Genomic DNA, 13,044 nt, shown 5'->3' with positions numbered 1-13,044 from the left:
ATTGGGCCTGGGGTTTCTGGGTTGGTTTAAGGGGTTAAAATTGGTCTTAGTTAATAGGCTAAGTTTTTAAATGCAAAGGGGCTATTTGTTAAATACGTAATTAATTGCTAAAACAATTTTAAAAATGGTTAATAAAATATAAAAATGATTTTAATGCATGGAAATATTTTAAATTAATTACTTAATATTTAAAAAATATAAAAGGCTATTTTCTGGTAAAATAATGTAATAATGCATACATAGGCTATAATTTCAAAGTAATTGCAATTGTATCCTAAAAATACAGATGTGGCTATTTGTGCAATAATTAAAACTTAATACGAATGCAAATGATAAAATTAAGCCACAAAATTATTAAAAAAATTTTGTGATGCAATTTAGTGATTGTTTATAAAATAAATGCTGGGAGAAATTAGTTAAAATATTTTTAAAATGCAGAAATTGTATGGTAAAATACTAATTGATGCCCAGGCATAGTTTTGAAATATTATAGGAAAAATTGGGTATCAACAGCTGCCCCTCTTTACCCGGGAAGGATGAAAAAAGTTTTTGGGTAAAGAAATGATGGCCAATTTTGACCGGATGGGATGTTTTGAAAGACAGAGGACGGACTCTGGTCTTTGAGCTGCCTACATATCCCTGATTTTATAAGAATCATGCCACGTGTAGTTCTGGATTCATTGGCGGAATATATCGATGAAGTCATTACAAGAACGGATGCGAGATTTTGGAGTGGATGTAAGAGTGGTTATGGTGAATGGTCCAGGTTTGAGATAGCTAAAGGAACTGGAGCAAGGTTGCTCCTGCTAGGATAGCGGTTGCTTACTGGTCACCTACAGATAAAGAGATGCTACAGACATGTATTTGTGCGAAAATTTAAACATGATGCAGATTCCCTTTGGACCATAAAAGTTGTCTTCAGATGGTTAAGAATGACGATCTAGGACCATGATATCCTGGGACATGAATTGTTTAGTGAGGGATTCGTAGGCCATGAAATGATGCTCTCGGGCCATGAAGATGGTGCCTCCGAACCATACGCCTTTGAATAATGATATGCAAATTGAGATATCCTCCAGTCATGGCATGGTGTTTTCAGGATATAAGGATGATGCCTTTTAGACTGTGATGCCTTTGGATAGGTTGGCGCTATTTCAGCCCATGAGATGCAATAATATCATGTTAACAAGACAAGGCTTAGTTTTGTGAAATGAAGGGCAGAGCTTCGCCCTGATCGAAAAGCAAATAGATAGTACTGGAATAGAGCAATATTTCTGCAAGGAGGGGTAATTCTTAGTCCCATGCAAATGTGGAGGCAGATATTAGCCTCATGCAGATGTGGAGGCAGGGATTAGCCTCATGCAAATGTGGAGGCAAGGATTAACCTCATGCAAATATAGAGGCAGGGATTAGCCTCATGCAAATATGGAGGCAGGGATTAGCCTCATACAAATATGGAGGCAGAGATTAGCCTCATACAGGTACGGAGGCAAAGATTAGCCTCATGTGAGATATGGTGGCAAGGATTAGCCTCATGCAAATATGGAGGCAGGGGTTAGCCTCATGCAGATATGGAGGCAAGGATTAGCCTCATGCAGATATGAAGGCAAGGATTAGCCTCATGCAGACATGGAGGCAAGGATTAGCCTCATGCATGTATGGAGGAAAGGATTAGCCTCATGTGAATATGGAGGCAAGGATTAGCCTCATGAGAATATGGAGGCAAGGATTAGCCTTATGCAAATAGGGAGGCAAGGATTAGCATCATGCAAGTATGTGGGAGAGAGCTTAGTCCTATGCAAAGAACGAGTAGCAAATAAGAGTAGTATATTTCTTAGCTAGAGACATATGTTTGGTATCTGATGGCCTGATTGGTAGTGATCTTGTTACGTGTGTACATGTTTGCGAATGCTATTGCTACGTCAGATGTGCATGCGCTCAAAGAAAATTTATAAGTTTTGTGAGGGGAAGGTTGGTTCGTGCCTTCGTCCGCTGGCCTTAATTTGCCCCGTTTTGGAGGCCTTTTCGAGTTTCCTAGGGTAACACCTGACCATTATGGAAATAGAGTTTTTGAAAATATGTAATTATTGATAAAAAATAGAGTCATTTTAGAAACATATTGATATATCAAGTGATTTTTAGATGACTAGTGACTGTGACATATTTCAGAGGCATTGCAGTTTTTCTCATGTTAGAATTTTGAGGGTCCTCCTCAAAATTTTGCCCCAGTTTGCTAGATGATCCCTTGGCCGTTTGTGAGTAACGAGACTTGTTGATCCTTTTTCGGATTCTCAAAATTTTGCCTCAATTTCTTAACTGATTTCTGCTCGTGTAACATATCTTGGTATCGGCTGGACTTGCTCTGAAATTTTAAGGGTCCTCCTCAAATTTCTGCCCTAGTTTCTAATTTTGGGTAAATAGAAATTTTATTATGATATGACCGAACCCATAAGGCTACCTACGTATCCCCTCTTAAACGGAAATCAGGTCAAACATAGTTCAATTACATCAAATGAAGAAATGTAAATAGTCTAAGCGTAATATCTCTTAATCGCGTCTGAATTAATTGGTTTTCGATAAATTTCTTGATCCATCTCTACGAGTATGAGTGCTCCTCTTGTTAACACCCTGTGAACCATGTAAGGACCCTGCCAGTTGGGAGAGAATTTCCCTTTGGCTTCATCTTGGTGTGGGAAGATCTTCTTCAGCACTAACTGTCCTAGGGCAAATTGCCTTGGTTTGGCCCTTTTGTTGAAAGCTCTAGCCATTCTGTTCTGGTAAAGCTAACTATGACATACTTCGTTCATCCTTTTTCCATCTATGAGGGCCAATTGTTCATAGAGGCTTCATATCCATTCTGCATCGCTGAGTTCGGCTTCTTGTATGATTCTTAAAGAAGGAATCTCTACCTCGGCTGGGATGACATCCTCGGTACCATAACCAGCATGTAGGGAGTTGCCCCAGTTGATGTGCGAACCGTGGTGCGGTATCCTAACAAAGTGAAGGGTAGATTCTCATTCCATTGTTTGTGGTTTTCTACCATCTTCCTTAGTATCTTCTTGATGTTTTTGTTGGCGGCTTCTACAGCTCCATTCATCTGAGATCTATAGGTTGTGGAATTCTTGTATTTGATTTTGAAAGTTTCACACATGGCCTTCATCAAATCACTGTTGAGATTGGCAACATTATTAGTAACAATGGACTCGGGAACTCCGAATCGGCAAATGATATGATCTTTGCCAAAGTCTGCGATAACTTTCTTGGTTATAGCTTTGTCAGATGCAGCCTCTACCCATTTCGTAAAGTAATCAATGGCTACTAGAATAAACATGTGCATGTTTGAAGTAGTGAGCTCAATCAGACCAATGACATCCATTCCCCGGGCGGCGAATGGCCAAGGTGAGCTTGTTGCATTGAGCTCGCTTGGCGACACTTTTATCATATCGGCGTGCACTTGGCATTGGTAGCATTTGCGGACAGACTGGACGCAGTCTATCTCCATGGTTACCCAAAATTAACCGGCCCTGAGTATCTTTTTGGCTAGGACAAAACCTTTTATATGTGGGCCGCAGGTCCCAGCATGTATCTCCTCAAGTAGCTTAGAAGCCTCTTTTGCATTGACATAACTTAGCAATCCCAAATCAGAAGTTCTTTTGTACAAATTTCCTCCGCTATGGAAGAAGTGATTGGACAATCTCCGGAGTGTGCATTTCTAAGTGTGGTTTGCATATACCGAAACTCTGTATTCTGGGCAACTGCCGAAACTATATCTTTGTGAACCTTTTTCTCATTCCTACACATGGTGCAGATATGGCAATAACTTAGAATTTTTGGTGGCCCATTCTCCTTGTACTTGGTGCACAAGCAAATCTAAATCACCGATTACCAGCAACTCCTAAATATTTATGTTGATTACCATGTTGAGTCCTAGTATGCAAGCTTTATATTCCGCCATGTTATTGGTGCAGGGAAATCTGAGTTTAGCAGACACCGAATAATGTTGACCCATTTATGATACCAAAACTGCTATAATTCCCACTCCTTTGAAATTTACAGCTTCGTCAAAGAACATCCTCCAACTGTCGTATGCTTCGGTAACGTCCTATCCTACAAATGACACTTCCTCATCAGGAAAATACGTTTTCAAGGGTTCGTATTCTCCTCCCACTGGGTTTTCAGCAAGATGATCTGCCAATGCTTGCCCTTTGACTGCCTTTTGAGTTACGTAGACGATATCAAACTCACTTAACAGTATCTGCCAATTGGCCAAATTTCCATTCGGTATGGGTTTCTGAATATATACTTCAAAGGGACCATCCTGGATATGAGGTATGTAGTATAGGCATAGAAATAATGCCTCAACTTATGGGTCGTCTAGGTCAAAGCACAACAAGTGTGCTTTAGCAAAGAGTACCGTGCTTCGTAATGTGTGAACTTCTTACACAAGTAATATATGGCTTGCTCTTTTCTACCTGTTTCATCAAGTTGTCCCATAACGCATTTGAAGGCTCCATCCAATACCGATGGATAGAGTATCAAAGGTCGTCCTGGTTCCGGCAGGACCAGAACTGGTGGTGTGGACAGGTACTCCTTGATTTTGTCAAAAGCTTTCTGACAATCCCCGGTCCAGCTTGTCTCGGCATATTTCCTCAGCATCTTGAAGATGGGTTCACATATGACTGTGGACTGTGCTGTGAAGAGACTAATGTAGTTGAGACATCCTAGAAAGCTTATCACGTCCTTTTTGCTCCTAGGTGGTGGTAACTCCTGAATGGCCTTGACTTTAGACGGTTCTAGCTTGATCCATTGACGACTGACAATGAATCCCAATAACTTTCCTGCGAGAACCTCGAATGCACACTTTGCGGGGTTTAGTTTCAAGTTGTACCTTCTTAACCTGTCAAAGAACTTTCCCAAGTCTGCTATGTGATCTGCCGCCCTCTTGGATTTGATAATAACATCGTCCACATACACCTCTATTTCTTTATGTATCATATCGTGGAAGATGGTTGTCATGACTCTCATGTAGGTAGCCCCATCATTCTTTAGACCAAACGGCATCATATTGTAGCAGTATACTCCCTATGGTGTAATAAAAGTTATTTTTTCTGCGTCTTCATCATCTATCAAGATCTGGTGATAACCCACGAAGCAATCTACAAAGGATTGGAGTTCATGCTTAGCGCAATTGTCGATCAGTATGTGTATATTCAGTAGTGGGAAGTCGTCCTTGGGACTAGCTCTGTTTAAATCCCGATAATTAACACATACTCTAACTTTCCCATCTTTATTCGGAACTGGCACAATGTTAGCTAACCAGGTTAGGTACTCAACAACCCTGAGAACTTTGGCTTTGATCTGCTTGGTGACTTCCTCCTTTATTTTCAGGCTCATATCTGGTTTGAATTTTCTAAGTTTCTGCTTCACTGGCGGACACATGGGATTAGTAGGCAACTTGTGAGCCACTATGGACGTGCTCAAACCAGTCATGTCATCATATGACCATGCAAAAATGTCCTCATATTCCTTTAGAGAACGGATGTACTCTTCCTTCTCGGTTGGCGATAAGTGAATGTTGATATGAGTCTCCTTGACAGTCTCGGCGTCCCCCAAATTTACTGCTTCAGTCCCGTCCAGGTTGGACTTAGGCTTATTCTCAAATTTTTCAACCTCCCTGACAAATTCCTCAGTTATCTCATCTTCTTCATCCGAATCACTATTCTCATGTTGAGTTTCCTCATTACATGTCACAGTCACCGGTTCATCAAGAAAAGTAACAATAACGCTATAGAAAAAAATATGAAAGATAATAATAAATAATAAAGAGCAATGCATTTGATTAATACTTAAACATCCAAACGAATACAGCTCGATGAATCGAGCATTTATTTTGAAACAAGTGAATCTTAAAAACAAGTTACTAAAAATCTTAAATACCTAGAATGGCTATAGGAATAAAATATGCCAAGCTACCCAAGGACTCGGCGGGCCCGGGATAGTGTGGCGGTCAAGTTCCTGAGAACAACTCCCTTCTCCATGCTTTGAATAGTTAGGTCTTCTTCCTCCTCCTCCTTAATTATTGCACTGCAGTCCATATCTTCATCCTCCAAGAACATATTCTTCATCCCTGCTAACGCTTCTTCTTCTGCGGTTCCCCATATTGTGTCAGCTTTGGTGAAAAGTCTGATCCAGATGTGGCACCGGTTGCTCGAGAGGGTAATAAGGTCCACGCCATAGAGGCTTCCAATCATCACACTCCTGCCATGAATACTGATATTCGAGCCCGAAGTTAGTACCGTGACGCTTCAGCTATATCGGCTTAGTTATACCCTAGAGATTCTTTCCAAGACCATTGCAGGGTTCATACCCAGACTAAGCCAGTATGCTTTCTATTTTGCTACTCCACCATTTGTCCTTTTCAACGGCATTGACACGTTCGATATGATGATAGGTTTCTCCTCCTAACATTCTTCTGTTTCCGATAATCGGGTTGGTTTGACTGGTGTAAATAGGGTTACTCTCATCTCCGTGAATGATCACTTCTTGATGGTTCCATTTGAATTTCATGGCTTGATGTAGTGTGGAAGCCACAGCCCCAGTGGCATGTATCCATGGTCGGCCCAATAGAAGATTGTATGAGGCCGACATGTCGAGCACATGAAATTCAACGTCGAACCAGGTTGGCCCCATCTATAGACAAAGATTAATTTCCCAAATTATGGCCCTTTGGGACCCATCGAAAGCTTTCACATTCATGCTTCGTACCCGTATTTCATGGAAACCTTTGCCTTGTCTTTTCAGAGTATCCAACGGACAAATATTGAGGCTTGAACCTCCATCAACCAAGACCATGGCAATGAACTTGTCTTCAAATTACACTGTGATATGCAATGCTCTATTGTGATTAAACCGTTCAGGCGGCAACTCATCTTCGTGGAAGATTATCTTATGACTTTCCAGCACCTGCCCTACCATATTGGCCATCTCCCTGCAGGTGATATTGTCGGGAATGTATGCTTCACTTAACACCTTCATCAAAGCATTTTTATGTGCCTCTGAATTTTGCAACAGTGATAGTATGGATATCTGAGCTGGGGTTTTGTTCAAATGATCAATGATGGAATATTCCCTTGCTTGCACTTTCCTCCAAAGGTCATCTGGTCCTATTTCAATGACAGGCTTCTTGGCAGTAGCATCCTTACTTGGTCCTCTCAAGTGTTCGGGTGTATAGATTCTTCCGGTCCTGGTCATTCCTTGCGCAGCATCGGATTCTTCCATCTTTGCCTTCCCTTTTCACCTAGCCTAGACAACATAATCCTAGGGTATTGCTTTTGAGTCGAAAGGAGGTATGGTTGATGTTGTCACCATGAAAGGTGCAGCCACTTCCACTTCAAATGGAACAAGGGTGGTCGCAGGCGGAGCTACCTCTACCTCAAATGGAACTGATGCAGTTATCAACTTTGATCGGTGAATAAGTTTGTGCTACAATGGGAGTGAGTGTAACTACAAGTTTAAAGTCATCTCCTTCCCGAATAAGCCCAGTTAACCTCTCAGGATCCCATTTCTCATCTATTTCTATCACATGTATCCTGCCACTCCTATGATCGGGGAGGGGGTTGTTGCGACATTGGGTGTGGCTTTCTTCGCCTGTATGACCTTGTTGTCAATTAGCATTTGGATCTTATCTTTCAACATTCAGCATTCATCAATGGTGTGCCCTTTCATACCGGAATGGTATGCACATGATTTGTTTGGGTTAATCCATTGGGATGGGTTCTCTAATGCCACAGTAGAAATAAGGGTGACGTAACCAGTGGCTTTCAACCTTTTATACAGCTGGTCGATGGGTTCACCAATAGCAGTGTACTATTGGGGTGGCTTACGGTCAAAGTTTGGTCGTGGTCTAGGAAACTTTTGGCGTGTTGGAGGTGATTGGCAATGAGATGGTTGGGAATAATAGGTATGATAGGCAGTGGCTATTTGGGAATATCTAGGAGATGAAGGTTGATATGTGGGTGGTGGTGCTTGGTATGTGGGTGGTAATGCTTGGTATGTGGGTGGTGATGCTTGGTATGTGGGTGGTTATGCTTGGTATGTGGGTGGAGGTGTTTGATATGTAAGTGGAGATTTTGGGCCTTGAGTCACCATTACTGCCCCAACGTCTCTTTTCTTTGATATGCCGCCTAATTGTAATGCTTTATTTGTGGCCTGTAATGCCTCAAAATTGATTACCATCCCGCTTTTGATGCCTTCCTCAATTATTTCCCCAAGCTTGATGATATCAGAGAATTTATGGTTTTCAATAACCATTAATATTTCATAATACTGCGGATCCTGTGCTCTGACGAAGAACTTGTTCATTTGTTCCTCGTCCAAAGATGGCCTGACCTTTGCCGCTTCTGACCTCCAATGAGTAGCATACTCGCGGAAGGTTTCAGTGGGTTTCTTCTTAAGGTTTTGGATATACAAAATATCTGGTGCATTCTTATATTGAACCTGAATCGATCCATGAAATCTGATGCCATACTCACCCAATTGGACCATTTCTTGGGATCTTGGCTGATGTACCAGGACAAAGCATCTCCAGTAAGAATCCTCATAAAGAGTATCATCCGGATGTTTTCGTCCTTCCCGGCCCCGACAAGCTTGTCACAATAGGTCCTCAGATGAACCCTGGGATCACCTATACCGTCAAACATCTCGATCTTGGGAGTTTTGTATCCCTCTGACAGTTCTACATCTAGTTGTATGCATAGGTCTTCATAGTTTAACCCTTCTATTCTCGTGCAGTCTTTGACACCCTGAACTCGACTCGTCAACTTCTTGAGTTCTTCATCCATGTTTTTGATGAGCAGGTCCTTCTCGGAGGATTCTTGGGTATAAGAGATTGGTTGGATAGAGTGAGGCATGGTTTCTACGTATATGGGATTGTTTTGCTGTGTGCATGGGTGTAATGATTGTCATTGGTACAGTTTTGAGGGTCAGGAATGGGTTGTAGTGTATTCTGAGGAGTGTGATAAGTGGCGGTTGGTAGGTACTAAATTGGTTGATAGTGGTGTTGTGGAGGAGTTGGTATTGGTAGTGGATTGATATATTGGGGTGGGGTTGTGTATTGATGCGGTGCAGGATGGTTTTACAAATGTTGGTTTGGTGTGTTTTGGGGAGGTGCTGGATTCTTTGTGTTTTGTTGGTTGATGTAGGGGACATTTAGGGTAAGCGACAAGTTTGCCAAGTTTCAGACCTACTCAAGCTCTTCTTGTAGCTCCAATATCTTTTGCTCCAATCTCAAGACTAGATCATTTGGTGCCGGAGTACTCCGACTGTCTGAAGTTTTTGCATTCTCACTTAAATCGTCCATTTTTGCTTTTCCTTTGCCTTTTGTATTGCTTGGAGGAGGAGGAGGTGGACGGCCTCTAGATCTGGTGTGATATGCTAATGATGTCAGTATGAGCGAACCAACCTTAGGGGATGGGAATAAGAAATAAATAAAAACAAAAAGGTAAACAAGTCAGTAAGGATTCAGAAATGTTTGCAATATTTAAACACATATTGCGGGAATGTAAATTTGTGTCCTAATTTGGGAGCCTTGTTGTGTCTGAGGTAGTACTAGCGATAAATAAATTTGGAGAAATTTAGTACCAATAATTGCCTCATTTCATTAATGTAAAAGTAAACAAACCAAAACAAACTAAATAAGATAATGTCACTAATGGCTCTTGTCCTTATTACATTTGAAAGGAAAGCAAATAAATCTAATCTTCTAGGTCCCAGAAGGACCCTCTCCAGACTGGATGCTTTTGTCAATCAACTCTCCCAGCTCGCGCAGGTTCAGTAGCAGATACCCTCCTTGCAAGATATTCCCTCCTTCGTTTCCTTCAGTGTTTTGGCAGTCAGTGACCCTTTTTCTTATCTTCCCTTCCAACTCCATTAAACTGTACTCCAGGTATTCTAGCCTCTCGCTGGATTTAACGGCTCTTTCTTTCCATTCGTTAATCATCTCCATGTCAGCCTTATGCAGTGCCATATGCTCGGCTTCAGACTCTCGAACTCTTTTTCGCAACTTGTTATACTTCACCTCAGCTTCAGCAACCTCGTCTATGACCCTGTTTCCTGGCCTGGCCCTTGGCTCAACGACGCTAGTTATGTTGTCCTCCAACCACAAAGGGTAAAGGTATGAGTGGCCCATGTGATATCGGCCTGGCTCAATAGTATTCTTCTCCACAATAAACTTTAAGGTCCACATGTGTTGCGCTTCATTCTTATACGGGATGGCATCACCTTGTAAATTGCTTCTGAAGTGACATATTTTAGCGACCTGTGGTATGATTTGTCACATTCCTTCTTGTCTCATAACCCTAAGCAGAGGGCAAGGGTATATGCCCCTTAACCCGATCAATCAAGTGCGGAAAATCCCTAGATCGGATGATGAATTAATCGGTAGGGAATCACTTGAACATCCACTAGACTTGATCCTCAGTCAAATTTTTGAAAAGCTATACCTATCCCACAGCGTCCTCTGGCTGAGCAAACATGTCTGGAATGTAGTTCATTCTTTTGGGGTGATGGAAGGCTATATGATCATTCCATGGCTTTCGCGGAAATTCTTGATGATATTGTCCCTTTCAGAGAAATTCTAACAACCAGACCAGTAGCAGCAAGTTACAACCCTCGAAGAACATGAACCTCTTCTTACATCGCTCCAAAGCACGGTGCATGTCTGTAACGATTATATGGATGATAGTGTATGTCTCTCCCTCGATCCCGTCCATCAGAGTTTTGGTCAACATGGAAAACCTAGTATGGATCCTATCCCCTTGGATTGGGAATACCAGCATGACCAAGAAATACATAATAAATACAAAGACCCTACGATGAATCCAACCTAAAGAAGTGATTGAGAACTCATCATCAAAAATGTGGTAGGAGATGTTGTGACCGTATCTTTCATAAAGGAACTCAAAAGGTATGTAGGAGTCTTTTAGGCATTTCAAGGTGTCATTCTTCTTTAGCCCCACCATTTTCAGAAATCTCCTAGCAGTGCGATTTTCAGATGCTAACATATTAGGGCTATCACAAAGTAACCCAGCGAATCCTCCTATCTCTTCTAAAAGGGGTGTCATTTCTATGTTCCCAAAACGGAAAAAAGCCCTTTCCTTGTCCCAAAACATAGTTGCAGCCTCGACTAGCATTTTGTTGAGCTGAAGATCCATCAGAGAAGGCAAGTTTTCTAAGACTCGTTTCACATGGTTTTGGTCACATGAAGGAAGATCCCTCCACCAATCTAGAAAAAGTGAGGGTGTGCTAACCATACCGAATATGGGGATCTAGTGCCTCATTTTCTGCAAAACAAAGAGAGTTAGGCCCTTTCCCCTCCTGGTTTGTCTATTTATACAGTAATGATAGCATATTGGCACTTATTTCTCCAAATTAATGCACATAATCGTGGTTACGTCCATTGGGATTATGAAAAACCTGATGGCCTTTTGGAAAAGGCTTGTCTTAAAGGGTTATTATGGAGACAATATATTAACCCAACTAGGTTTGACCATGATGCATGTACAATTAACCAGAGTAAGGCTGTTATAGAAGTCTATATTGGGACCCTCAAGCGGACAACTTGAGGGGGAAAGGCACAGAACCGTCAAACGCATTGTTGATCGACTAGTTTTACCGCAAATACGCCTTTCTGAATTTAAAGGGAGATATATAAGAAGAGCGCAAACACTCATCAAGCATTGCTATAGGATTAATTACTCACGAGTGAAATATGATGTTGAGCATGAGTTATGCAGCAATAAATAGCATGTTGTCAAGTATTTGCATGTAAGAAAAATAATAAATATAGTGTTTAAATAATTTAAAGACAGTTACGAAAAAAGAAAATAATGAGACAAGTCGGTTTCAGGAATAAAAGAATCATAAATACTTGAAAATAGACAGCTCAATTCAAATAAGGGGAAAGGGTACGGGCGCTAGATCATGCTTGGACTAATTCACAAAAGATAAGTTCATTATTGTAAGTGCTTAAAAATATCCCCAGCAGAGTCGCCATGCTGTCACGCCCCCTTTTCCTTTTTGACGGGAAAGTCCGGGTTTCGACATTCATGGGGAAAATAACTCATTTCCTTTTGGGAATTGGGTATTTGAAGAGTTGCCACCTAACGGATTATGGTGCGTTAGGGCACCTAGAGTAATTAACTCTTGGACTAGTTTGCATTACCAGATATTTAGGGTAAGGGCTCGAAATATCCTTGAAAGGAAGGTGTTAGGCACCCCTCGTGGTCCACAATGGTGGGTCCCGGTTTAACTTAATTTAAGTGAATTAGTAATTTTAACAAATAAACACATACTTGCAAGTAAAGGCGTGTTTTGACATTCTAATTACGTGTATGGTTCAAGTAATGAAACAAGGAAAAGGTTTGAACAAGTTGCACATATATAAAGAAAAGTAAATTCATTTAAACAACGTGAGTTGGGAAAGAGGGGTCCTAGGTTGATTAGCCTACAGGCTTATACCCACACAATACCCGGTAATAACTCCTCAATGAGGGGTTACACGTGACATTAGCGCGTAGTCATCATATCCTTACTACCCAATTCCCTCCCTTTGGTCATAGCCTAAAGCGTTCTAGCAACCTTGAAAGATATCCTATGCGTGCACTACCCGTCCCTTCCTTGTGGCCCTGGAGGTATTTAGGACCTCTAATTTAGGTAGTTCTAGACCATCCTAAAGTGCTTAACGGAGAAAAATCTAGGCGTCAATCAAAACAGTTAGGACTGCATTAAAGAGAACAATTAAAGTCTCACATTTACCTCCACAAACATAACAAGTAAGTGCACGTCTCAAACAACAGTTTCAAGTATTCAAGAGAAAATCTTAGAACATGATATCTAGGTGAGTAGAGATTATACAGTATTGAATCAGGACCAAAGCGTCAAAGACCTATTCAGCTTGCCTACTAATTTTAGACCTATTGAATATGAGCAGTCATAGATAACATAACATACTTTTACATTTGCAGGATTTTTAAGCGCCCTATAGGC

General features: G+C 41.2%; 1 protein-coding gene across 1 annotated transcript; it reads right to left on the bottom strand.

The window, feature by feature from the left end:
• Positions 1 to 2,531: 2,531 nt before the first annotated feature.
• LOC138882855 (uncharacterized) lies at positions 2,532 to 3,502 on the bottom strand. Its single transcript, XM_070163491.1, has 2 exons — positions 3,150 to 3,502; positions 2,532 to 2,769 (listed from the first exon to the last, which is right to left on the bottom strand). Exons 1-2 carry the CDS (start codon positions 3,500 to 3,502, stop codon positions 2,532 to 2,534), a joined length of 591 nt encoding a protein of 196 aa, XP_070019592.1.
• Between the last annotated feature and the right edge of the window lie 9,542 nt (positions 3,503 to 13,044).

The sequence above is a fragment of the Nicotiana sylvestris genome, chromosome 12 (genome assembly GCF_000393655.2).
Source record: "Nicotiana sylvestris chromosome 12, ASM39365v2, whole genome shotgun sequence".
Lineage (NCBI taxonomy): Eukaryota > Viridiplantae > Streptophyta > Magnoliopsida > Solanales > Solanaceae > Nicotiana > Nicotiana sylvestris.
Note: the sequence above shows the minus strand (reverse complement) of the source record. Positions and strands in the feature narration are given on the sequence as shown.